Source organism: Macaca nemestrina, chromosome 14 (genome assembly GCF_043159975.1).
Source record: "Macaca nemestrina isolate mMacNem1 chromosome 14, mMacNem.hap1, whole genome shotgun sequence".
Lineage (NCBI taxonomy): Eukaryota > Metazoa > Chordata > Mammalia > Primates > Cercopithecidae > Macaca > Macaca nemestrina.
In genome coordinates, this window is record NC_092138.1 from 110,206,442 (window position 1) to 110,234,253 (window position 27,812).

At 47.9% G+C, this 27,812-nt stretch overlaps 1 protein-coding gene across 6 annotated transcripts in view; it reads left to right on the forward strand.

Moving 5' to 3' along the window:
- Positions 1-27,812, forward strand: part of LOC105463969 (solute carrier family 25 member 25) — a 45,305-nt gene that overhangs the window by 6,993 nt on the left and 10,500 nt on the right. The window contains exon 1 of one of the 6 annotated variants that reach the window (XM_011711483.3): positions 18,358-19,853. The exons of 2 other annotated variants lie outside the window; for them this stretch is intronic. In XM_011711483.3, the coding sequence (XP_011709785.1) occupies positions 19,635-19,853 (219 nt within the window). In that variant the 5' untranslated portion in view covers positions 18,358-19,634. Of the gene's footprint in view, positions 1-18,357; positions 19,854-24,312; positions 27,413-27,812 lie in introns of those variants that run through there. 3 more of the 6 variants (XM_011711485.3, XM_011711486.2, XM_011711487.3) reach the window with 3 other exon arrangements.

The window sequence follows — 27,812 nt, forward strand, 5'->3', positions numbered from 1 at the left end:
TGCAGTGAGCCAAAATCGCGCCACTGCACTCCAGCCTGGGCGACAGTGTAAGACTGCCTCAAAAAAAAAAAAAAAGAAAAAAAAAGAATAGTTATTACTTGTTGAAGTCTCACATCCCCACAAGGGAATGATAGAAACAAATATTTCGCTGGTATTCATGCCTATTCCAGCTGACTCTTGAATTCCTGGGCTCAAGCAATCCTCTCATCTCGGCTTCCCAAAGTGCTGGGATTACAGACCTAAGCCACTGTACCCAGCCAACTTTTTATTTTACTTTATTGTGCCTGTGACACAGCCTCAGGGGTCTTGATGACATTTGCCCAGCAGCCAAGTTTTTATTATTTACGTATTATTTGAAACAGGATCTTGTTCTGTCACCCAGGCTGGCATGCAGTGGTACAATCACAGCTCACCACAACTTTGACCTCCCAGGCTCAAGCGATCCTCCCACTTAGCCTCCCAGGTAGCTGGGATTACAGGTGTGCACCACCATGCCCAGCTAATTTTTGTATTTTTTGTAGAGGCAGCATTTTCCCATGTTGCTCAGGCTGGTCTCAAACTCCTGAATGCAAGTGATCCTCTTGCCTTGGCCTCCCAAAGTGTTAAGATTACAGGCATGAGCCACCATACCCAGCCTTTTTATTTTTAACCATTAATTATACTAATGTGAATTTGGCAGAACCATAGAATTAAGTCTTGGAAGGGTCACGGGCCATCATGGTCACTAGCCAGCCTTCCACCCAACATGGGGATAAGCTCTCCCGGAGCATCCCTTGCATATGGTCATCCGCCCTTTCTGTTGTGGACCTAATTGGAGTCACTGAGTTCTTTGTCATGTCAGACTGAAATCTCTTTTTTTTTTTTTTTTTTTTTTTGAGACGGAGTCTCGCTCTGTAGCCCAGGCTGGAGTGCAGTGGCCGGATCTCAGCTCACTGCAAGCTCTGCCTTCCGGGTTCACGCCATTCTCCGGCCTCAGCCTCCCGAGTAGCTGGGACTACAGGAGCCCGCCACCTCGCCCGGCTAGTTTTTTATATTTCTTAGTAGAGACGGGGTTTCACCGTGTTAGCCAGGATGGTCTCGATCGCCTGACCTCGTGATCCACCCGTCTCGGCCTCCCAAAGTGCTGGGATTACAGGCTTGAGCCACCGCGCCCGGCCTGGACTGAAATCTTGTATGTGCTGCTGCCCATTGCCCCATGTGTACTTTCAGGAGCAAGACAGAAAAGTGATCCAAGGGTCCTTTATCTGAAATCTGTGGTCTTATCTTCCTATAATCTCTGCTGCTGCTAAAAAGAGGTATCATCATGCACTTCTCACGTGACGTACTGTCCATACCTCTTACAGTGCCCTTAGCTGAGACAATAACCCATGGGGTTTATAGTACAGACTTTCCTCGGAAATGTTACGCTGAGTGAAAAAAGCCAGTCACAAAGATCATGCACTGTATGTTCCATTTAGGTGAAAGTCCAGAATGGAGAAGTCTATAGAGATAGAAAATTGAGAAGTGCTTGCCTACCTGGGAGTAGGGTACTGGCGGGTAGAAAGATAGGAAGGTGATAAGGAAGAGAGATGAGGTTTTTTTTTGAGGTGATGAAAATATTCTCAAGTTGACTGGAGTGATGGTTGCACATATCTGTGATGATACTGAGAACCACTGAATTGTATACTTTAAATGAGTGGTTCATGCCTGTAATCCCAGCACTTTGGGAGGCCGAAGTGGGCGGATCACCTGAGGTCAGGAGTTTGAGACCATCTGGCCAAGATGTAGAAACCGCATCTTGGCCGGGTGCGGTGGCTCAAGCCTGTAATCCCAGCACTTTGGGAGGCCGAGGCGGGCGGATCACAAGGTCAGGAGATCGAGACCATCCTGGCTAACACGGCGAAACCCCATCTCTACTAAAAAATACAAAAAGCTAGCCGGGCGAGGTGGTGGGCACCTGTAGTCCCAGCTACTCAGGAGGCTGAGGCAGGAGAATGGCGTAAACCCGGGAGGCGGAGCTTGTAGTCCAGCCACTGCACTCCAGCCCGGGCAACAGAGCGAGACTCCGTCTCAAAAAAAAAAAAAAGAAAAGAAACCCCATCTCTACTAAAAATACAAAAATTAACCAAGCATGGTGGCATGCATCTGTAATCCCAGCTACTCGGGAGGCTGAGGCAGGAGAATTGCTTGAATCTGGAAGGTGAAGTTTGCAATGAACCGAGACTGCGCCACTGCACTCCAGCCTGGGCAACAGAGTAAGACTCTGTCTCACAAAAAAAAAAAAAAAAAAAAAAAGAGGGTGATTTGTATGGTATGAGACCTGGGTTCAAATGTTCCTTCTCCTGCTTGCCAGCTGAGTGACCTTGAGCAAATAACTCACCCTCTGCCAGTCTGTTTCCTTATCAGAAACTTGTTATGAGGACCTTCTGTGTAAGGGAGATGTGTGGGTTAAATTCGATAGAGCATAGAAAGAGCCCAGGACTGGGTCTGGCACATATTCACCAAGTGACTTCCTCATTGGTTCTTTGAAAATAAGATGCCCAGGATTGGTCAGAATCACCTATGTTTTGCACCTAGTTTGCTTAGGTGAAAAGTGAAAGGCAAGGGAGGGCAAAGCCTGGGGATATCAGCTTTAAAGGGTGTGTGGCATCCAGGGAGACATAGCCCCACCCCAGCAACCTGGAGAGGGAGAAGCTTCCATAGTGTGGAGGGGGATGTCCGCTGTGGGAAACCTGGGCTCTGTGGACATCAAAATGAGCAAATAAACAATAAAAAGTTGTAGTCGCGTCACTCACTCTATCAATACACAAAAAGATGTCTTTGGCCCGCGTGTTTTCCCTGGACAGAAACGGGACCTCCTCATCTTGCAAGCCTGTTGCCCTCTCTTAAGCCATGGATCGTCTTTCCTAAGTACGGAGTTGACCTTGAAGTTGTAAAAGTGGAAGCTCAAGTAGAGCTTACTTCAAAGCTTTGGAGATTATCTCACTAACCAGCATTACTTGGCAGAAGTGGGACTAAGGCTTGGAAGCCGGGTTGCTTGGAGGCCAAGCCGGTTCCAAAATCCAGGATTTTGACTCTGCCCCATTTAGTTCAACACAGTGCCTCCTTCCTTCTTTGACTGTGGACACTTGCCTTTAAAACTTGGTCACAATGGCTGGGCGCGGTGGCTCACGCCTGTAATCCCAGCACTTTGGGAGGCCGAGGCGGGTGGATCACGAGGTCAGGAGATCGAGACCATCCTGCCTAACACGGTGAAACCCCGTCTCTGCTAAAAATACAAAGAAAAAAAAAAAAAAAAAAAAAACTAGCCGGGTGTAGTGTCGGGCGCCTGTAGTCCCAGCTACTCAGGAGGCTGAGGCAGGAGAAGGGCGTGAACCCGGGGGGCGGAGCTTGCAGTGAGCCGAGATCGCGCCACTGCACTCCGGCCTGGGCGATGAGCAAGACTCCATCTCAAAAAAAAAAAAAACAAAAAAAAACCCAAAAAACTTGGTCACATTTATTTTCATAGTTGATGACATTGACATACCTGTGCATAATACTGTCTCAGCATTTTAAGGCCCTGGTGGTGCACAGGAAGCTGTGACTAAAATGATAGCTACACTGTTCCTAATATGGGATATAAAAGACTCAACACCATACCTGAAAAAAGAAGCTGTTGTCTTAAAGATGCATCTTCCTTTAAAGTAAATGAATAACAAAGGTAGGCCATAAGGAGCTGCTTATCTACTTTAAGCCCTTGGCTGGCTTTTCCAGGAAGTTTGAGGAGATGAGTCATGACTCATTTTCCGCAGGGTCAATGGGGAAACTGGAGAGGTGGCTGTCCCTGTTCCTGCCGGTGCCTGAAGCTTTCAGTGTTATTCCATCAACCTCTCTGGCTCCATACCTTTCCTCCTGTCCTCCCCTCCCTCCCAGTTGGCTGGAGTCTGATGTGACACTTCTTCCAAAACACGAAACCGCCTACATTGTGTGAGAAGACTCTCAAAAACCATTGATTGAAATGCTTCTGATGCAAAAAAAAAAAAAAAAAGAAAAAACAAGTGGAGAGAGGGTAGTTTAGATCACCAAGAATAAGAACCAACTGGCTGGGCGTTGTGGCTCACGCCTGTTATCCCAGCACTTTGTAAGGCTAAGGCAGGTGGATCACTTGAGGTCAGGAGTTTGAGACCAACCTGGCCAACTGGCGAAACCTTGTTTCTACTAAAAATACAAAAAAAAAAAAAAAAAAAAATTAGCCGGGCCTGGTAGTGCACGCCTATAATCCCAGCTACTGGGGAGGCTGAGGCAGGTGAATCACTTGAACCTGGGAGGCGGAGGTTGCAGTGAGCCAGGATCATGCCACTGCACTCCAACCTGGGCGACAGAGTGATATCCCATCTCAAAAAAACCCAGGAGGTGGAGGAGGTTACAGTGAGCTGAGATCGTGCCCCTGCACTTCTGCCTGGGTAACAGAGTGAGACTCTGTCTCAAAAAAAAAGAACCAACTGTCTGTTGAATCCTTATCTATAGAGTAGATTGGACACAGTGGAATGGTCCTGTTGGTTAAAACCAGCTATGGTGCACACCTTCATCAATCTTGTTGGCCTTTTTTTTTTTTTCCTCTTTTTTTGAGACGGAGTTTTGCTCTTGTCACCCAGGCTGGAGTGCATGGAGGCATGAAGTAGCTGGGATTACAGGCATGCACTACCACGCCCGGCTAATTTTTTTTTTTTTTTTTGTATTTTTAATAGAGATGAGGTTTCACCATGCTAGGCAGGCTGGTCTCGAACTCCCGACCTCAGGTGATCTGCCCACCTCGGCCTCCCAAAGTGCTGGGATTACAGGTATGAGCCACTGCGCCCAGCCATTGTTGGCTTTTTCTATCCCACTTGCCCAAAACCCTGTTGTTGCTTTTGGTTAAGGCTTTTAGATTGAGTTGGAATCCATATAGTGTTAGAACTGGAGCATTTTCAAGGTTGTTCAGTTCACTCCCTACATTTTACAGGCCGAAGAAGTTAAACGATTTGTCCAGTGTCCTATAAAAGCATTGTAGGGGGGATCTTAGGGAGAAAGACAAGGTTCCTCAGCACCCCTTAGTGATGCATTTATGGACACAGTTAACTTTTTTCCTTTTTTCATTCATGACTTGGGTGTATTTTTTGTTTGCCAGAGTCTCTTCCTCTCTAACCTATAGAAGAAGGAAAAATAGGATCTAAGGGTAGATAGTTCTATAGCTAAAGAATTCCTAGCCGGGCGCAGTGGCTCACGCCTATAACCCCAGCACTTTGGGAGGCTGAGGTGGGTGGATCACAAGGTCAGGAGTTCAAGACCAGCTTGACCAACATGGTGAAACCCGCCTGACCAACATGGTGAAACCCCATCTCTACTAAAAATACAAAAATTCGCCGGGAGTGGTGATGCACACCTGTAATCCCAGCTACTTGGGAGGCTGAGGCAGGAGAATCGCTTGAACCCAGGAGGCGGAAGTTGCAGTGAGCCAAGATCGTGCCACTGCACTCCATCCTGGGTGACAGAGCAAAACTCCGTCTCAAAAAAAAAGAAAAAAAAAAGAATTCCTTTTAATAACTGGTTTAAACCAAGCCAGCTCTCCTAAACAATTCTCAAAAAAAAAAAAAAAAAAAAATTGTTTAGGAGAGCTGGCTTGGTTTAAACCAGTTATTAGCCAGCATTCTCCCAGCTGCCCTCCCACCCTGAACAACTGTGCTGCATGTAAGGCAGCCCAGGGAGGGTTTCACCCCCATGACCTCTCTTCTGCCTGCGGTCCTTGTGCAAAGTAGAGCAAGCAGCTGGTGAGAGTTAAGTTTGTGTTGATTCAGACCATCTCAGTGTGAGCGTGCAATCCTGAGATCAGTTTCCAGAAACTAAAAACATTTTGTGTTGCTTTAGTAATAAATGTGTTGGTTTGCTTTTTCACACGGGAGAATGAAAGGAGAGGATAAGGACAGGGTGGATACAACAAGTAGGCTCACATGGACGAATTGCGTGGCTCCCTCTGGCCCGTGCTGGGTTGCTTCAACATTTTTTGAACATTTTAGGTGATTGGGTTGTCACATGCTGGCCTCCATACCTTATTCACCCCCTGCTCCTTACGCTTGGTGCACATGTCTAATCTAAAGAAGAATCATGCTCTTATAAGAGCAGAAAAAGAAGAGAAATTAGGCCGGGCATGGTGGCTCATGTCTGTACTCCTAGCACTTTCGGAGGCTGAGGTTGGATGACTTCTTGAGGCCAGGAGTTCGAGACCAGCCTAGGCAACATAGGGAGATCCAATCGCTACAAATAATTTTAAAAAATTAACCAGGCATGCCTGTGGTCCCAGCTACTTGGGAGGTTGAGGTAGTGAGGCTGCAGTGGCCATGATCACACCTGCACTCCAGCCTGGGTGACAGAGCCAGACCCTGTCTCAAAATAGAATAAAATAAAGTAGAAATGCCATGTTTCCACGCAGAGTCTTGCTTCTGCAGAACTTGACTTGTTACATCTTAAAATCCTACATTTAGGCCGGGCGCGGTGGCTCAAGCCTGTAATCCCAGCACTTTGGGAGGCCGAGACGGGCGGATCACGAGGTCAGGAGATCGAGACCATCCTGGCTAACACGGTGAAACCCCGTCTCTACTAAAAAATACAAAAAACTAGCCGGGCGAGGTGGCGGGCGCCTGTAGTCCCAGCTACTCGGGAGGCTGAGGCAGGAGAATGGCGTAAACCCGGGAGGCGGAGCTTGCAGTGAGCCGAGATCGCGCCACTGCACTCCAGCCTGGGTGACAGAGCCAGACTCCGTCTCAAAAAAAAAAAAAAGAAAAATCCTACATTTAGAGTTGTGTAAATTTTGTATGCCTCTCACTTTCTTGTAGAGAAAAGAAAAAGACGTCTTTAATAGGCATTCACTTGAACTTAGAACCTTGAGGGGGACTGGCTTTTCACCAGGAGTAAACAGAAGCCATCCACAAGACAGGGTTTTCGTGCCAGACTTCTCTTTTCCTTCCACAGCTACAGGAGTTTTCTATAGGGAGTTTTTGTCAGAGCTAGATTTTCCAGTTCTATTTCCTGAAATGGAAATAGATCACAGATTTCCTTTTTTCATTATTGCAATTCTGTCATCTGCCATACCTTAGTTTCATTGGTGCCAAATGAGGTGAGTTGTGGCTCTTCATTGTCCAATTGTTGCTGAGTCACACCAGGTGGGTGTTTAAGAGTCCTGCCTTACAGCCTGAAACTCCAGCCGCCCAGTGCAGGCAGCACCTAGGAGCTGAGTGTTTCCGTTGGCTGATTGGTTCATTCCAGCAGAGACTGACATTCACCTGCTACAGTCCTGCCTCTGGAATAGACTGGCACTACCATGTATCAGTATATAAAAGAGAGTCTTCAAACTCTTGCCTCCTGTACCACCCAAAAATAATTTTGAAAACAGCATATCCCCTTGCACATTTTGTACATCTGCTTTATTATTTTTATTTTATTTTATTTTAAGACAGAGTCTCGCCCAGGCTAGAGTGCAGTGGCGCAATCTTGGCTCACTGCAACTTCTGCCTCCCGGATTCAAGCGATTCTCCTGCCTCAACCTCCCAAGTAGCTAGGATCGCCACTCCCAGCTAATTTTTATATTTTTAGTAGAGACGTGGTTTCACCATGTTGGCCAAGCTGGTCTCCAGTTCCTGACCTCAGGTGATCCATCCATCTTGGCCTCCAAAGTACTGGGATTACAGGTGTGAGACACCGCACCCGGCCTGTACATCTGCTTTGAATGTTTTTGTTTGAGGCCGGGTGCAGTGGCTTACGCCTGTAATCCCAGCACTTTGGGAGACTGAGGTGGGCAGATCACAAGGTCAGGAGTTCAAGACCAGCCTGGCCAACATGGTGAAAGTCCATCTCTACTAAAAAATACAAAAGTTAGCTGGGCATGGTGGCAGGCACCTGTAGTCCCAGCTACTCAGGAGGCTGAGGCAGAAGAATCGCTTGAACCCAGGAGGTGAAGGTTGCAGTGAGCTGAGATCGTGCCATTCCACTCCAGCCTGGGCAACAGAGTGAGACTCCGTCTCAAAAAAAAAAAAAAAGTTTTTGTTTGTTGGTCTTGGTTTGGGTTCTGGTTTTGGTCAAAATCTTAGAGCTGCAGATTTGACTCATTTAATTCATGGAAAAGGCTTTCTATATGACCATATTGGCTGTGCCAGTCCTCATCAAATCAGTCAGCCTAATCATTCTGACTTTCTGTCAAATAAAATCCCACTTCATCTGTTAACTTTCTAAAAAGTGTTAATACTCTTCCCTCTCATGGCTTCTGAGTGTTTTAATGTTTCTCTTTTTTTCTTTTTCTTCTTCTTTTTTTTTTTTGAGATGGAGTATTGCTCTGTTGCCCAGGCTGGAGTTCAGCGGCGCAATCTCGGCTCACTGCAAGCTCTGCCTCCCAGGTTCACGCCATTCTTCTGCCTCAGCCTCCCGAGTAGCTGGGACTACAGGCGCCCGCCACCATGCCCGGCTAATTTTTTATTTTTGTATTTTTAGTAGAGACGGGGGTTCACCATGTTAGCCAGGATGGTCTCAATCTCCTGACCTTGTGATCCGCCCGCCTTGGCCTCCCTAAGTTCTGGGATTACAGGCATGAGCCCCTGTGCCCGGCTGAGTGTTAATATTTCTAAGATGAGTACTAGGCAGTTAAGCAAGGAGGTGAGGAGACTTGGAGATTGCTGTGGAGTCGGTCAGTGGTGAGAACTCGCTTTCGCTTTCTGCATTGTTCTTCTAAGACTCCCCTGGGATTCTCCCATTGTCTTTGTGTGTGGTACTCCAGGCGCCTTTGTACTCTGGGCATTTTATCAGGGTAATTTGGAATAAGTCAAGTGTCCATGTTTCGACTCACTACTTCCCTCTAGAGGTGTATTCCATTAGAATCTGTTCTCTGAAAAGTACCGATTCTAAGCTCCACCAACCAACTGAATGGACCTCAGTGGGCTAAGGGCATTCCAGGTAAACGCGAAAAACTAATTCAGGCCATGATGGGAAGGGAGGGACATGCCTAATTATACCCTCCTCTCTGCAATTCAGGCACAAGCAACCAGCATTAACATTAAAACAGATTTTTTAGGCCGGGCGCGGTGGCTCAAGCCTGTAATCCCAGCACTTTGGGAGGCCGAGACGGGCGGATCACGAGGTCAGGAGATCGAGACCATCCTGGCTAACACGGTGAAACCCCGTCTCTACTAAAAATACAAAAAAACTAGCCGGGCGAGGTGGCGGGCGCCTGTAGTCCCAGCTACTCCGGAGGCTGAGGCAGGAGAATGGCGTAAACCCGGGAGGCGGAGCTTGCAGTGAGCTGAGATCTGGCCACTGCACTCCAGCCCGGGCGACAGAGCGAGACTCCGTCTCAAAAAAAAAAAAAAAAAAAAACAGATTTTTTTTTTTTTTTTTTTTTTTTGAGACAGTCTCACTCTGTCACCCAGGCTGGAGTGCAGTGGCGCCATCTTGGTTCACTGCAACCTCTACCTCCTGGGTTCAAACGAGTCTCCTGCTTCAGCCTCCCAAGTAGTTGGGATTACAGGAGCCCACCTCGGCCTCCCAAAGTCCTGGGATTACAGGCGTGAGCCACCACGCCTGGCCTGACACTCCTTTTTATTGATTCCAGGTCTCTAGATAATAACCCTGTCAACCCCAGTTGCCAATCAGAAAATTTTTGAGTCCAACTATGATCTGGAAACCCCCACCTTCAAGCTGTCCCACCTTACTGGGCTGAACCAATGTACACCTTACAGGTATTGACTGATGTCTTCTTGTCACTTCTGTCTCCCTAAATGTATAAATCAAGCTATAACCCAACCACCTTGGGCTCGTATTCTCAGGACCTCCTGGGACTGTATCATGGGCCTTGGTTACTTATATCTGGCTTACAATAAACCTCTTTAAATATTTTACAGAATTCGACTCTTTTCATTGACACCATCAAGCCTCTATTGTCTAGATTCTTAGAGCAGTGGTTATTTCTGCAGGTATTAACCTCCTCTTAACCGGGTTCTATTGATGTTTGTAAGCTACTTTTACAAGAAGGTTACACTTGGCAGTCTGTCCCTGAATGTGGGTGATCCATCCTACCCAAAAAAGCTAGATGTGAAAGGAAAGAAATGTACTATATTAACCCACAAGGAAATCAAAGACACAAGAAAAATGTTTTAAAAAATATATATTGGGCCGGACACAGTGGCTCACACCTGTAATCCCAACATTTCGGAGGCCAAGGTGGGAGGATCACTTGAGGTCAGAAGTTCGAGACCATCCTGGCCAACATGGTGGAAACCCCATCTCTACTAAAAATATAAAACTTAGCTGGGTGTGGTGGCGGGCGCCTGTAATCCCAGCTACTCGGGAGACTGAGGCAGGAGAATCACTTGAAGCCAGGAGGTAGAGGTTGTAGTGAACCAAGATCACACCACTGCACTCCAGCCTGGGCAACAAGAACAAAACTCCATCTCAAAAAAAAAAAAAAAAAAAAAAAAAAAAAACTGGGACAGGTGGTGAATTACATCTGTAATTCAAGGTGAGGAGGCCAAGATGGGAGGATCACTTGAGCCCAGGAGTTCAAGACCAGCCTGTGCAACATAGCAAAACCCTATCTTTACCTATATGCAATATATATATTTAAATACATATAGACAAGATATGCAGTGAACACATTCCCATCGATTCCTGTCTTAGGTGCTGGTCTAGGGAAGTTTAAGATAAATAAGACATGATTGCTAACACCTATTTTTTTTTTCTTCTACTTGCTTTAGGTTTAATTTGTTCTTTTCTGATATCTTAAGTTGGAAGCTGAAGTCACTGATTTGAGACCTTTCTTTTCTAATATAGGTATTTCCTTCTAAGTACTGCTGTGGCTGCATCCTACAAATTTTAATATGTTGTGCTTTCTCATCATTCAAAATACTTTCTAATTTCCTTTTTGATTTCTTCTTTGACATATCACATGAATCATGTACAGTTGTGTTATTTAATTTCCAAATATTTAGGTATTTTCCAGATACCTTTTTTTTTTTTTTTTTTTAAAGAGACTGGAGCTTGCTATGTTGCCCAGGCTGGTCTTGAACTCCTGGCCTCAAGCAATCCTCCCACCTCAGCCTCCCTAGTAGCAGGAACTACAGGTGCGTACCTGTCATTTTTTTCCAATTTAATTGCACTGTGGTCAAAGTACATACTTTGTATGAGTTGAATCCTTTGAAAGTGATCGAGACTTGTTTTATGGGTGGAATATGTTCTGAGTGCACTTGAAAAGAATGTGTATTCTGCTGTTATTGGGTGGAGTATTTTGTAAATGTCCGTGTGGTCAAGGTGGGTGTTTTTTTGTTTGTTTGTTTTTTTAGACAAGATCTCATTCTGTTGCTCAGGCTAGAGTGTGTGGTGTGACCATATCTCACTGCAACCTTGAATTTGTGGGCTCAAACAGTCCTCCTGCCTTACCCTCCCGAGTACCTGGGACTACAGGTGTGAGCCACTATACTCGGCTAATTTTTTTTTTTTTTTTTTTGAGACCGAGTTTCGCTCTTGTTGCCCAGGCTGGAGTGCAATGGCGTGATCTCAGCTCACCACAACCTCTACCTCCCAGGTTCAAGCAATTCTTGAGTAGCTGGGATTACAGGCTTGCACCACCACACCTGGCTAATTTTGTATTTTCAGTAGAGACGAGGTTTCTCCATGTTGGTCAGGCTGGTCTCAAACTCCCGACCTCAGGTGATCCGCCTGCCTCAACCTCCCAAAGTCCTGGGATTACAGGTGTGAGCCACTGTGCCTGGCCACTTGGCTAATTTTGCTATATTTTCTAGAGACAGGATCTTACTTTGTTTCCCAGGCTGGTCTCAAACTTCTGACTTCAAGCAATCCTTCCGCCTCAGCCTCCCAAAGTGCTGGGATTACAGGTGAGAGCCACCATACCTGGCCTAGTTTTAGAATCTTAAACAGTATACTTTCATTTCTATCCTCCCAGCCTTTGAGCTGTGCTTCTCATGCATTTTACTGTTACACATATTATATAATCCCCCAGTGTATTGTTTTATTTTTGCTTTAAATAGTCACTTATCTTTTAAAGATACTTAAATAGACTGGAAATAGTAGCTCATGCCTGTAATCCCAACACTTTGGGAGGCCAAGGTGGGTGGATCACCCGAGATCAGGAGTTCAAGACCAGCCTGGCCAACATGGTGAAACCCCATCTCTACTAAAAATGCAAAAATTAGCTGGGCATGGTGGCGGGTGCCTGTAATTCCAGCTACTTGGGAGTCTGAGGCAGGAGGGCAGGATAATTGCTTGAACCCAGGAGGCGGAGGTTACAGTGAGCTGAGATTGCACCATTGCATTCTAGCCTGGGCAGCAAGAGCAAAACTCCATCTCAAAAAAAAAAGATGCTTGGCCGGGCGCGGTGGCTCACGCCTGTAATCCCAGCACTTTGGGAGGCCGAGGCGGGCGGATCACAAGGTCAGGAGATCGAGACCACGGTGAAACCCCGTCTCTACTAAAAATACAAAAAAATTAGCCGGGCGCGGTTGTGGGCGCCTGTAGTCCCAGCTACTCGGGAGGCTGAGGCAGGAGAATGGCGTGAACCCGGGAGGCGGAGCTTGCAGTGAGCCGAGATCGCGCCACTGCACTCCAGCCTGGGCGACAGAGCAAGACTCCGTCTCAAAAAAAAAAAAAAAAAAGATGCTTAAATAATAAGAAAAAGGTCCTTCATTTATCCACAAAGTTAGCATTTCTGGCGTTCATTTCTTTGTATAGACTCAGTTTTTATCGAGTATCATTTTTCTTGCACCTGAAAGACTCTCTTTAACATCTCTTGTAAATGCAAATCTGACCTGCAGGTGATAAATTCTTTTTCACCTTTTGCATGTCTGAAAAAAATCTCTTAATTTGCTTTTCTTTTAGAAGATATTTTTCTGGGAATAGAATTCTGGATTGACAATTTCTGATGGGACATCCCCAGTCATTCTTAATTGTTTTTTTTGAGACAGAGTCTCACTTTATAGCCCAGGCTGGAGGTGCAGTGGGGCGATCTCGGCTCACTGCAACCCCTGCTGCCCGAGTTCAAGCGATTCTCCTGCCTCAGCCTCCCGTGTAGATGGGATTACAGGTGCCTGCCACTGCACCCGGCTAATTTTTGTGTTTTTAGTAGAGACGGGGTTTCACTATGTTGGCCAGGCTGGTCTTGAACTCCTGACTTTGTGATTCACCTGCCTCGGCTGCCAAAAGTGCTAGGATTACAGGCATGAGCCACTGCACCCAGCCTATTTTCTTTTTTTGTTTTGTTTTGTTTTGTTTTGTTTTGTTTTTTTGAGATGGAGTCTTGCTCTGTCGCCCAGGCTGGAGTGCAGTGGCCGCATCTCAGCTCACTGCAAGCTCCGCCTCCCGGGTTTACGCCATTCTCCTGCCTCAGCCTCCCGAGTAGCTGGGACTACAGGCGCCCGCCACCTCGCCCGGCTAGTTTCTTGTATTTTTTTAGTAGAGATGGGGTTTCACCTTGTTAGCCAGGATGATCTCAATCTCCTGACCTCGTGATCCGCCCGTCTCGGCCTCCCAAAGTGCTGGGATTACAGGCCTGAGCCACCGCGCCCGTCCTATTTTCTTTTTTTTAATTCATCACCTATATTTTGGGCCGGGCGTGGTGGCTCACGCCTGTAATCCCAGCACTTTGAGAAGCTGAGGTGGGTGGATCACCTGAGGTCAGGAGTTCGAGACCAGCCTGGCCAACCTGGTGAAACTCCATCTCTACTAAAAATACAAAAATTAGCCAGGTATGGTGGCTTACACCTGTAATCCCAGATCCTCAGAAGGCTGAGGCAGAAGAGTCGCTTGAACCTGAGAGACAGAGATTACAGTGAGCCGAGATCATGCCATTGCACTCCACCTAGGACGACAGAACAAAACACAGTCTCAAAAAAACAAAATAAAACAAAAAAGTCACCTGTGTTTCACTCAGGAACCCAGTCATTCTTTTTTTTTTTTTTCCTCCCAAGGCGGAGTCTCGCTCTGTTGCCCAGGCTGGAGTGCAGTGGCTCAATTTCATCTCACTGCAGGCTCCACCTCCCGGGTTCACGCCATTCTCCTGCCTCAGCCTCCCAAGTAACTGGGACTACAGGTGCCCGCCACCATGCCTGGCTAATTTTTTTTTTTTTTTTTTTTTAGTAGAGACGTGGTTTCACCATGTTAGCCAGGATAGTCTCAATCTCCTGACCTTGTGATCCACCCACCTCGGCCTCCCAAAGTTCTGGGATTACAGGAGTGAGCCACTGCACCTGGTCATTCTTTTATTTTCATTATTTTATTTTATTTTTATTTATCTTTTTATTTTTTTGAGATGGAGTCTCGCTCTGTCGCCGTCTGGAGTGTAGGGCAGTGGTGCGATCTCAGCTCACTGCAACCTCCACCTCCCAGGTTCAAGTGATTCGCCTGCCTCAGCCTCCTGAGTAGCTGGAACTACAGGCATGAGCCACCACGCCCAGCTAGTTTTTGTATTTTTAGTAGAGACAGGGTTTCACCATGTTGGCCAGGATGGTCTCGATCTCCTGACCTCTTGATCCACCCACCTCAACTTCCCAAAGTGCTGGGATTATAGGCATGAGCCACCGCGCCTGGCTGGAACCCATTCTTTTTTTTTTTTTTTTTTTTTGGAGACGGAGTCTCGCTCTGTCACCCAGGCTGGAGTGCAGTGGCCGGATCTCAGCTCACTGCAAGCTCCGCCTCCCGGGTTTACACCATTCTCCTGCCTCAGCCTCCCGAGCTGGGACTACAGGCGCCCGCCACCTCGCCCAGCTAGGTTTTTGTATTTTTTTAGTAGAGACGAGGTTTCACCGTGTTAGCCAGGATGGTCTCGATCTCCTGACCTCGTGATCCGCCCGTCTCGGCCTCCCAAAGTGCTAGGATTACAGGCTTGAGCCACCGCGCCCAGCTAGAACCCAGTCATTCTTATCTGTACGTAATGGGTCTTGTTTTCTCTGTCTGCTTTTAAGATTTCCTCTTTTTTTTTTTTTTTTTTTTTTTTTTTGAGACGGAGTCTCGCTCTACCGCCCAGACTGGAGTGCAGTGGCCGGATCTCAGCTCACTGCAAGCTCCGCCTCCCGGGTTCACGCCATTCTCCTGCCTCAGCCTCCCGAGTAGTTGGGACTACAGGCGCCCGCCACCGCGCCCAGCTAGTTTTTTGTATTTTTTAGTAGAGACGGGGTTTCACCGTGTTAGCCAGGATGGTCTCGATCTCCTGACCTCGTGATCCGCCCGTCTCGGCCTCCCAAAGTGCTGGGATTACAGGCTTGAGCCACCGCGCCCGGCCAAGATTTCCTCTTTATCACTGGTGTTCCGAAATTTAGTTGTGATGTGTCAGAGTTAGTTTTTTTGATGTTTCTTGTGCTAAGGGTTTGTTGAGCGCCTTAGATATGTAGATCTGTGGCTTTCAATAAATGTGGAGAAAAATTTGGCCATTATTTCTTTAAATTATGTTTTCAGCCCCCTCCCCATGGACTCCAGCTATGGGTGTTAACCTGTTTGGGTCATCCCACCGCTCACCAATGCTCTGTTTTGTTTCCTCTGTGTTTTATTTTAGGAAGTTTCTATCGCTGTGTCTTCAAGTTTATTAATCTTTTCTTCTGCAGTGTCTGATCTGTTAAAATCATTTTTCATCTGAGACATTGTAGTTTGAGGTGGGGCTTTTTAATCTGCGGAGTCTCTACATGACATACTTGATCTTTCCTTTACTTTCTTGTGCATAGGAAGTACAATTATGATCATTTTGAATGTCCCTGTGTCCTAAGTCTATCATTTCTGCTCAGTCTCTATTGATTTCTGTCCTCATTATGGGTCTTTTCCTGCTTCTTTGTAGTTCCTATTCATTTTTTTACTGGAGTTCACCCTCTTGGGTGCTGGTTATTAGTGTATTCCTATGAGTATTCTTGAGCTTTATCTTGGAGTAGTTTGACCCTTGCAGGGCTTGCTTTGTTGGGCGGAACAAGGACAGCATTTAGCCGAGGGCTGGCTTTGCCTCATTGTAGAGGCAAAATCCTCTGAGCGCTCTTTCTAAACCTCCCTGTATTCTGAGGTTTTCCACTCTGGCTGACGGGAACGGGACTATTCCCAGCCCTGTGATCCTTTGGGATGGTTCTTTTCCATGCTCAGGTAGGTTCCTCCCACCCATGCGCTGTGACTCCCTGGGGACCCTTGGGGGAGCTCACCCCCTGTGCAGCTCCCTCCTCTCCAGTGCTCTGTCTTGCACACTCCAGCTGCCCTGGCCTGGCCTCCCCAGCCTCCCAGCCCCATCTCTTGAACATCAGGAGGCTGCTGGGTTCCACCTGGCTTCTCCGCTCTGCACCTAGACTGGAAGCTCCAGGCAGGAAGCTGGGGCAATGGGAGGCGCTCCTGGCTTCATTTGTACACATTTCTCAGAAATCAGTGTCCTTAGCCTGTTGTCCAATGGCTGGGAAAGATTGTTTTCTATGTTTTGTCTGCACTTGTAGTTATAGGCAGGAAGGTGACTTGGTCCCATCTTGGCTGGAAGCCCTTGAACTCATAACTCAGTTCTGTGGTAGGAGGAAGTGCATTAAACTAAAAAACAGTCATCTAAATAAGGGATTTCTCTTATGCCTGTAGATAGGAGGCCAAAACATCACTATCTCTTCCATCTGGCCAGACTTTCTGTGCCTAAAAACAGGGTTCACATTCATTAAAGGATTGATTGATTTATTTTTGAGACAGGGTCTCACTCTGTCACCCAGGCTGCAGCCTCCACTTCCCAGGCTCAGGTGATTCTCCCACCTCAGCCTCCCGCATAGCTGGGACTACAGGTACGTACCACCATGCCCGGCTAATTTTTGATTTTTTTGTAGAGACAGAGTCACATTGTGTTGGCTATGATGGTCTCAAACTTTGGGCTCAAAAGACCTGCCTTGGCCTCTCAAAAGTGCTGGGATTACAGACATGAACCACTACTCCTGGCCAAAGGATTTTTATTTCCTTAGGGTTTTTGGCTGTGGACTGGCTCTTCTTTAGTATTAAAATGACCTAGTTGGATGACTCACAATCATTTTGTAGATAATAATAATAATAAAATAGCTAATAGCTCCATGTACTGTCCTAAGAGCTTTATATATTCTCTAATTTAGTCTTTAACCCATTCAATGAAGTACTAACCCCATTTTGCACATAAGGATAGTGAAGCACAGAGAGCTGAAGTAACTTAGCCAAGACTACACAGCTAATAAGTGATGGCCAGGATTGGAATTTGGGGTCTGGCTCCAGAGACTGTACGTTTAATCAACATGCAAAACTGCTTCTGGACAAGTTCTGTTTATCTAGTGAGAGGGCAACAGATACAGGTTCCTTCAGCTTTCAGAACAAGCCTTAGGACCCCATCTCAACCATCTTGCTTTCTCTCCATATCGTCTTTTTTTTTTTTTTTTTTTTTTTTGAGACAGGGTCTCACTCTGTCACCCAGGCTGGACTGCAGTGGCACAGTGATGGCTCACTGCAGCCTCGACCACCCACGCTCAAGTGATCCTCCCACCTCTCAGCCTCCTGAGTAGCTGGGACTACAGCATGCACCACAGTGCCTGGCTGATTTTTTTTTACTTTTTGTAGAGGCTGGTTTCTCCACATTGCCCAGGCTGGTTTCAGACTCCTGGGCTCAGGCAGCCGGCCCACCTCCATCTCCCAAAGTACTGGGATTACAGGTGTGAGACACTGCGCTCGGCCTTCTTTTTCAATAATTGTTTTATTTACGTGTGTATGTGTGTATGTCTGGGTCATACATGCTTATGGTTCAGTTTCGCAAGATTTAAGAGGATGGTGAAAACACGTCTCTCATCTGCCTTTCGTCTCTCAAAGCCCCAAGTGCCCTCCCTGCCGCACACCCTCTCTTCAATTTGATTGTCTTTCCGGAGGCCGTCTTCACAAATACAAGCTAGGAATAAATAGCAGCACACAATCCCCTCTCTTCTATACTTTGTCTTTTAACAAGTTGATTTTATGTTTTGTTTTGTTTTTTTTTTTAAATGGAATTTCACTCTTGTTGCCCAGGCTGGAATGCAATGGTGCGATCTTGGCTCACTGCAACCTCCGCCTCCTGGGTTCAAGTGATTCTCCTGCCTCAGCCTCCCAAGTAGTTGGGATTACAGGCGCCTGCTACCATGCCCGGCTAATTTTTCTATTTTTAGTAGAGACGGGGTTTCACCATGTTGGCCAGGCTGGTCTTGAACTCCTGACCTCAGATGATCTGCCTGCCTTGGCCTCCCAAAGTGTTGGGATTATAACCGTGAGCCACCACATCCAGCTTTGTGTTTGTATTTTTAAAATAATGGTTGTGGGGCCATGCACGGTGGCTCACGCCTGTAATCCCAGCACTTTGGGAGGCGAAGGTGGGTGGATCACTTGAGGTCAGGAGTTTGAGACCAACCTGGCCAACACGGTGAAACCCTGTCTCTACTAAAAATACAAACATTAGGCAGGCATGGTGGTGGGCGCCTGTAATCCCAGCTACTCGGGAGACTGAAGCAGGAGAATTCGCTTGAACCCGGGAGGTGGAGGTTGCGTTGAGCCGAGAGCCACCCACTGTACTCCAGCCTGGATGACAGAGCAAGACTCCGTCTCAATCAATCAACCAATCAATCAGTAAAGGTTGTGAACACTATGAGAGGGTCACCGCAGTGAGGGATGACAGTAGCCAGTGCCTTTATCTGTTAGTAAACTAAGAAACAAATGACCAAAGATTAATTCCTTTTTTTTAATGACCTTTTACACAGTTCAGTCTACAGACTTAATCTGTGCCTAGTCCTAGGGGCAGAAAGATCTGTGACTGGGTCCCTGCCCCGAGGCAGCTCATCTTCTGGAGGTAGACGCAGCAGAAGTAGCTGCTGTGACATGGCGTGGGCTCTGTTGGAGAAAACTGGATCTTGAAACAAGGAAAAATGTTTCTAGAATGCTCTTAGGACGTGCTGCCAAGGACTGTTGATGGTGTTGCACTTGATGGTGAATGCCTTCTGGAAGCAACCCGGGTGGAGGACACAGAGTTACTTTTGCTAAGGAGCCAGCTCAAGAGTGGATTCTGTAAGCTGAGCCTCATCTGGAGCTTGAGTCTGCACCTCCCTGCAGAATTGCCGGGCTTCATGCAGGCAATCAGCTGCCTGTGATTGGAGGGCTGGTGCTGGTGGGGATAATGAACTTGGTAGTGTCGGCAGAGGTGATTGGCCGGGCTCTGCTGCAGTGAGAATGCAGACTGGATGCTCGGGTCCTCGGCTTGGGTGATGAGCGAGGACAGCTGAATAACTGGGAGCTCGAAGTTGCTTGCTGCCTCTGGGAGTGGTCTGCTTGGCTGTTGCGTTTTCCTTTTTTTTGTTGTTGTTTTTTAAAAAAGCCAAACGTTTGCTCACCATCACCTGCAGAAGTGAGTTTTTATTGAAGAAGCTCCAGCTGCTTTCTCCTTATTGCCGGCAGCCCGGCAAGGCTCCCTTACAGTGAGCTACTTCTCAGGCCGGGCACGACAGCAGTGCTAGCACATTTGAAAAAGCAGGAAACCGCCCCTGCATGCAGAGCTTCCAGCCTGAGAACTCCCAGGCCAGTCTTCCCAGCAGCTGTGTAGCCAGAGAGCCTTGGTATTGTGGTCACATCCCTCAAAAGTGAACAGTCACCATCGGAGGCGTTTGGAGGAGACTGTGATGTTGCAGATGCTGTGGCATTTCCTAGCTAGCTTTTTCCCCAGGGCTGGGTGCCAAGGCTCCAGAGAGGGGGACGATCATGAAGTCAGAGGCACCCCAGCCCCTGCCCGGACAGACCAGATGGCAAGCTTTTTGGGGAAACAGGACGGAAGGGCTGAGGCCACGGAAAAGAGACCCACCATTTTGCTGGTGGTTGGACCTGCAGAGCAGTTTCCTAAGGTAATGTTGGCCTCAAGAGGACCTCCTAGTTTAGGGCCTGGTCTGGGATCATTTTCCTGGGGAAAAAAACGAGTGTGGGGAGGAAGGGAGAACTCATAACGTTAGTTTGGGGTTCAGGGAGAAGTGGTAGGCAATGAGGAAGCCCACAAATTCAATCTAAAATCTTTCTGTGGCCCCTGTGAAAGCTGCATTACCCACTGCAATCACCCCAGTGTGGCTGTTGAGGGAAGGAAGGTTGTGATAGATTTGCCTTAGGATTTGTTAGTTTGGCTGAAGAAGGCCATTTGAAAGTGAGGGGCAGACTGTGAAAGTGTGCCTTAGCTTATCTGAACAGCTCAGGAAGGGCGAAGCTAAAGGGGCGAGAGTGTGCCTCGACCTTGGAACCCAGTTGCTTGGAGCTGTGGGGGTGGTCTTGGCATCCTGAAGGTCACAGTCCCCTTGCCTGGGTCCGACCCATCTCTTCTTTGGGTCTGGGAGGAAGAGTGAAGGCGTGAGACTGGGTCCGAGGAGAGGCTGGAGTCATGAGGCGCAGAGGCTGGTGCCCCTCTGGAAATGACTGCGGCCGCTGCATGTCTGCCAACTCTGGGGTCTTTCATCCCTCCTGAGCCCAGAGCCTGAGTTACCATCCTCACAAGAGCCAAGGTAAGTGGTAGTATCCCCATTTCGTAGATGAGGAAACTGAGGGGCAGAACGGTTACATTATTTGCCCAGGGTTAAACAACTAAAGAGAGGTGGAGCTGAGATTTCACCCCCAAATCCTTGTCCTGTGCTGCCTGGTTGTCTCCTTAGGAAAGCGGTTTTTAACGAGACTAATGGAGTGCTCAGTATTAGAAAGGAACTCGCCATTTGGCTCAGATTTCTCCTCCCTGCCTAAGGAGTGACCTTGTTCACCTCCTGAGCTTTGGTTATTTTGAATCTTTTTACTCAGGATAAAAATCAGAGAAGAAAAGGAGATTCTGCCCTGTTTGGCACATTGTAGATACCACAGAAATGTTAAGTTGAATTGCTGCATTTAAGAAATAAAAGTTCATTTTGCCTTTGCTACTAGAGACTTTTGATGTAATAACACTTGCAGTCATGTGGGCACTGGGGAGAAGTCTTAGTCTTTGATGGGTTCCTTCTGAGCAAAGCAGCGGGTCTCTCAGAGTCTGTTATGCCTGTGATGTGCGTGCTTAATATGCAAAGAGAGGGTGTCACTTTTTACCTTTTGATTGTTTTAGGCAAGATTGGAATGGCTGTGGCACTAGCTTTGTGAGGAACTTTTATCTGTAGACCTGCTTGCCTTATTACTACCTCGAATGGCTGGCTGCCTTTTAAAATCACCTATTTTTGTCTTTAGCAATTAGCTGCTCTATTTTTCAGCATCATACAATACCCCCTTGCCAGCTCTCCCTCCAGGGACTGCCTCAGGGTAGGACTGTCTGTTCTGAGCAGCTTAGTTCCTGGCCTGCAGAATCAAGAGACCCACACCTTTTACTGGCTGATCCCCACGGAGAGACAGTTCAGCTGGCTGCAGATGGGGGGAGCCCCAAGTGGGATATGGAGCAGCTGGTTGGGTTTGAAGCCAGAGAGAAAGCACATCTGGAAAGGATAGACTCTCAAAGCAGATAGATCAAGAACTGGAGCAACAGGAGCATGGATGCGGCCCGCCTCCTTTTCCAGAGCAGTGCTCTGAAGGTGTTTGGGGTTTGTGATCACTGGCTAATTGGGGCTGGCCTCACCAAATCACAAAAAGGACCCCCAGAATGTTTTGGAAACGTTTTGGAAAAGTTTACTTTAGGCCAGGCGCAGTGGCTCATGCCTGTAATCCCAACACTTTGGGAGTCTGAGGTGGACAGATCACGAGGTTAGGAGTTCGAAACCAGCCTCGAGACAGTGAAACCCTGTCTCTACTCAAAATACAAAAACTAGCTGGGCGCCGGGCTCGGTGGCTCAAGCCTGTAATCCCAGCACTTTGGGAGGCCGAGACGGGCGGATCACGAGGTCAGGAGATGGAGACCATCCTGGCTAACACGGTGAAACCCCGTCTCTACTAAAAAATACAAAAAACTAGCCGGGCGCGGTGGCGGGCGCCTGTAGTCCCAACTACTCGGGAGGCTGAGGCAGGAGAATGGCGTGAACCCGGGAGGCGGAGCTTGCAGTGAGCTGAGATCCGGCCACTGCACTCCAGCCTGGGCGGCAGAGCGAGACTCCGTCTCAAAAAAAAAAAAAAAACTAGCTGGGCGTGGTGGCTGGTGCCTGTAGTCCTAGCTACTCGGGAGGCCGAGACAGGAGAATCGCTTGAATCCAGGAGGCGCAGGTTGCAGTGAGCCAAGATTGCGCCGCTGCACTCCAGCCTGGGTGACAGAGCGAGATTCTGTTTCAAAGAAAAGAAAAAGAAGGCCGGGCGCGGTGGCTCACGCCTGTAATCCCAGCACTTTGGGAGGCCGAGGCGGGCGGATCACAGGGTCAGGAGATCGAGACCACGGTGAAACCCCGTCTCTACTAAAAATACAAAAAATTAGCCGGGCGCGGTTGTGGGCGCCTGTAGTCCCAGCTACTCGGGAGGCTGAGGCAGGAGAATGGCGTGAACCCGGGAGGCGGAGCTTGCAGTGAGCCAAGATCGCGCCACTGCGCTCCAGCCTGGGCGACAGAGCGAGACTCCGTCTCAAAAAAAAAAAAAAAAAAAAAAAAAAAGAAAAGAAAAAGAAAAGTTCACCTGGATTCTCGGGCTTCTCAGCATCCCAGAAGCACTACTTTGTTTTGCTCTCACTTCCCCTGTTTAAATATGTCTGCTAGTGAGTGAGGTTCCTGCAAGCTTTTATTCTAGGAACTGTTCCAGTTTTTCCCTTTATCTTTGTCTTACAGTTAATCTTCAGTTGGAGAAGAAAGCCATTACTCTGGAGTGGGAGGTGCCCTCAGCGGCATGCAAGCTTTCAAATCCTGAGGGGCTGTCTTCTCGGAAGCACAGAGAATTTTGCTCATTGTGTGTGTAACTGCCAAGTGTAGGCAGGTTTCATTGGAAACCGGCTACACTAGGCTGTCATGGCAACCTGATCATCAAATGACACTGTGGCCACAGCCGCCAATGAGGTTTGAGAGCCTTAAGGGTGGGTGGGGCTTGAACGGCTGGATGCTGGCAAAGCTCCCTCACATGTTAATATTTCTGGCTAAGTCTGAGTCATTGCAGAGGAGGGAGAGGAACTTTCTGACCTAATGCTACACTCCCAGAGGCACTGTACCTGCCCTGTTCTTATTCATGGTATTCCAGCCCTTACCTGAAGCACCTCCTTTCTTCGGGCATGTAACATAGTGGTAGAACAAGGAAAACTTTTGGTGGCATTGGCAGATTTGCTGTGAGAAGATGCTCAGGAGAGGAACTGCTACTTTGTAGATTAATTGCAATCTGAATCCTAAGGGTCCTAGTGTTGCTGTCACTGTTTCCGAATACTAGTCATAGGAATGGACGTCGGAGGAGCTGAAACCGATGAGGGTCTGTGCCACACAGTCAGAATAATAAAAAGCAGTGAGGCATCACATACAATGCGCGTTGTGCCCAGATCTTGGAGTGCCAAGCAGGCCGGTGTGAAGCATCAGGGCTAAAACCCGAGGCCTGCTTTAGTTCCTCCATAATCTAGTTCTCATAGAGGCGTTCAGAAGCTGTGACACAAACACCATTTTTGGTTGTATTTAACTAGGGCTCAACTTGCTCAAGTTACACCTTTCCCACACACCTGCCGCCTTCCAGTATGAGGTATCACCTACTGTCATTCCCAGTGTCCGGCTTACCGGCATGCTTTGGGAACTGAATACTAAAATCTGTTTTGGGTGCTGTTTGAAGTGGATATTGTAACAAGAACCCTGGGTGCAAGGCCCTGCCCTGCCATTGACAGGCTTTGGGAATTGGGCAAATCAGGTCACCTCTCCCAGGCCTGTTTGCTTAACTCGGAGATTAAGGGATGATCCCAGAGCCCCTCTAGGCCCCCACAGTCTGCAATTCCAGGACTAGAGCAGTTGTCCTGGGCACTAGCACCTAGAGATTGTCTTATTTGGGTAGAATTCTCCATTTTTATATGAAAATGGAGTCCTGAGTTACCTGTGAAACTCAGTAAGATGGATGATTTAAATAAGCAAACGCCAATTAAGTTTATCCAATGAAGACATTCCATGGGACTCAGTCACAGCAGCAAATAAGTTAGAACCCTTTTAAAAATTAGCCGGGTATGCTGGTGGGCACTTGTAGTCCCAGCTACTCGGGAGGCTGAGGCAGAAGAATCGCTTGAACCCAGGAGGTGGAGGTTGTAGTGAGCCACGATCACGCCACTGCACTCCAGCCTGGGTGACAGAGCAAGACTCTATCTTAGGAAAGAAAAAAGAAGAGCACAGGTTTCACTTTTATTTAGTATCATTTTCAAATCTTTTCTCAGATTTCTTTTGTTAGATACATTATAAAACCCAATGGTACAGTAATATGTGCCATAATTATTTTTAAAATATACTTTATTAGAAAATGAAATCTTCAATTGAATTTATTCGTCAAAATATTTGCTTTTTTGTATTAGAATGACTGCAGTCATCACTAAAATGAGATACTCAACAGATCTGTGTAATTTAGTTTCAGAAGCAAACAATAATTTAACAAAGGAAGACCAGCATTTTTTTGGTAATAGGGCAACATCTCATTTTATAAAATAGAATGAGCATTCCTAAAGACCAGCATTTTAAGGTTCAGCTCTTTTGTTTATAAATGTGAACCTCCTTCAAAATAAAATAATAGAGGCTAGGCGCAGTGGCTCATACTTGTAATCCTAGCACTTTGGGAGGCCGAGGCAGGCAGATCACTTGAGGCCAGGAGTTGGAGACCAGCCTGGCCAACATGGTAAAACCCAGTCTCTACTAAAAATACAAAAATTAGGCTGGGCGCAGTGGCTCAAGCCTGTAATCCCAGCACTTTGGGAGGCCGAGATGGGCGGATCACGAGGTCAGGAGATCGAGACCATCCTGGCTAACACTGTGAAACCCCGTCTCTACTAAAAAATACAAAAAACTAGCTGGGCGAGGTGGCGGGTGCTATAGTCCCAGCTACTCGGGAGGCTGAGGCAGGAGAATGGCGGGAACCCAGGAGGCGGAGCTTGCAGTGAGCTGAGATCCAGCCACTGCACTCCAGCCTAGGCGACAGAGCGAGACTCCGTCTCAAAAAAAAAAATCAGCCAGGTGTGGTGGTGAGTGCCTGTAATCCCAACTACTTGGGCGGCTGAGGCACAAGAATCGCTTGAACCTGGGAGGCAGAGGTTGCAGTAAGCCAAGATCATGTCACCACACTCCATCCTGGGTGACAGAGTGAGAGTCTGTCTCAAAAATAATAATAATAATAATGATACATTATCTTGTTCATTGGAGTATAATGCCCTGACAACTCTATTTGCAGATGCTCAGAAAAATAGGCCTTCATCAAGTATGGTTATGAGTTTGTTTATTGGGGTGTTAGAGGCCCCCTGAGCTAATTCACTCATTGGAAGCTATTCATGAAGCACCTTATTTGATCAAGGCAAAAGGTTAGTTCCAGACAAGGAGGTTCAAGGGTTTGAAGCAAGAGCCTTCTACCTTCAAGGACCCTGGTGGTAGAGATAAGATACGTGTTAAAATAGCCCAAGGCAGAACATTCTGGATTGGGCAGCTTAAGAGACAGCTGAGTGTCATGGATTTAGTGGCAGCTGAGCAGGAATCTGCCTGGATAATCCAGTGTGACCTCATAGGATCCGTCGCTAGGGTAGCCCAAGACCTGTTCTCACAGACTTGTTATCAGATCTTCATTAGAAGGGCCCAAATGTCATATCACTTGTCATGATCTCTGCTTCATAATGTTGTGTGTTAGTATCAACATCTTGTAATACCCTCTTTACAAGTTAACAACAAGCTTTTTAGTGCATTAAGAAGTCCTTTTACTTCTGTGATCCCCAAGTAATAACTATCCATTTTTATCCATCCCGGTAGTGGGAAGATGTAGTCTATATTAGGAAGTGGCGCACTGTAGAAGGAACAAGGGTGAGACTGAGCCTGTTCTCATCTTGGTGACGTGGTCTCTTCCTCCGCAGCACGAATCTGGGGGGAAGGAATGAGTGGAGAATTCAGGCCGACCTGCGGAGAATCGTCCTGCGCCGAAAGAGTCGTTCTCGAGCTGTGTTGCCCAGTGACGTTCCCGTGGTGGCAGAAATGCCCAGTGACCACGTGTGGCTATCCTGGGGAACTGAGTTTGTAATTTCATTTCATTTTAATGAATTTACTTTTTTGTTTGAGACACAGTTTCACTCTGTCGCCCAGGCCGGAGTGCAGTGGCACAATCCTGGCGCAGTGCAACCTCTGCCTCCTGGGTTCAGGCAATTCTCGTGCCTCAGCCTCCCCAGTAGCTGGGATTACAGGCGTGCACCACCACGCCTGGCTATGACTTTACATTTAAAAAGCTTCTGTGTTGAACTGCAAAGTTCTGGCTGTGACTAAGACTGGGCTCCTACGTATTCTGAGTGGACGTGGGCATTGAAGACTGTGGATCTCGTGTGAGGCCTCGGCTGACCCCAGATTGATGCTTCTGGGGGGTCCTTCGGCATGGTGTCCTCTTCCCAACCCCATCGTGTCAGCTCCTGGGCACTCTGGGGCCCCTAGGTGAAGGCTGGTACTCACACTGCAGAATGGCCTGGAAGAGGTTTCAATGCAATGTGGGCTGTGGAGGGCTGCAGGTCCCTGGAGCAGGAGCCAGCTAGAACTGTGCCTGGAGCCGTGTGTGGCCAGGGCAGCTCCCCTGTGGGATACACAGGCCCATGGTGGGGTCCACTTTCCAGGGTGACTGGGCACCTGGCTCTCAGCCACCCCTCAGCCTCCTGTCCTCACAGCTGAACTGGGCCCGTTTTGTGTGGCAATCAGCTCTGTCTCCATCTACTGATTTTTCAGTTGGGAATGATTTACTAAAAGGAGAAAACTGTTGTGTTGTGTGACACGTGTGTTGTGTGACACGTGTGACAGGCCATAAGCTGTTTGTTCATTTGGAGGGGTTGGCAGCCAGAGCCAGAGGGTGAAGGTTTGTTTGGGCTCTGTACCTGGTACCCAGGCAGGCAGAACGCGCCACTGGCCTCTTCTCCAAGAGTTAACTGCAGGGAGGGAGCGGTGACGTCAACCCTCATCTTTGTGCCTCTCACTTGAGCAACCCGATGCCACCTTCTCCCCCGGGCTCTGTGTTCATTGGCTGTTGGCAGGACTTGCCGTGGGAGGGTTTTTTTCTTTTTTTCAATTAAGTAAAAGGGCAGGGCTTAAGCAGCCAATGACAGCTGAGGCCGGGCTTGTCTTATGCAAGTTTCCCTGGGACCGGCAGCATTTAGGGAACTTGCTCCCAGTGGTGAGGGCAGTGGAGCACCCAGCAGGCTGCCAACATGCTCTGTCTGTGCCTGTACGTGCCGGTCATCGGGGAGGCCCAGACCGAGTTCCAGTACTTCGAGTCCAAGGGGCTCCCTGCCGAGCTGAAGTCCATCTTCAAGCTCAGCGTCTTCATCCCCTCCCAGGAGTTCTCCACCTACCGCCAGTGGAAGCAGGTCTGTGGGGTGACCATGTGGAAGGGAGAGGCGCGTTCAAGTGGTATCTGTTGAGTGAATGGCTGAGCATGCATGAACCATCCCCCACCGAGAGGAAAAAATGTCTGAAATGTAGGAGTTTTTTCCCATTGTCATGTGGCTATGGCCGGCACGTGTACGTCACAGTAGTGACTGGTTTTCACGTGACTTCCCGGGAAGGCTGGAATTCTAGCGAAGGCTGTTGTGAGAAATGGACTTTCAGAAAGGAAATTCCTTTTGCTGGAATGAGGCGGGTGTTCCTGAGAAGTACAGAGCCAGAAAGGGGTCTGGGGGGCCAGGCCATAGTGCAAGGAAGGAGAAGGCAGGGAGGCCCAGGAGTTGAGGGTGCTGGTGGGGGAGCTGCCCATCCCTGGTGTGGGGG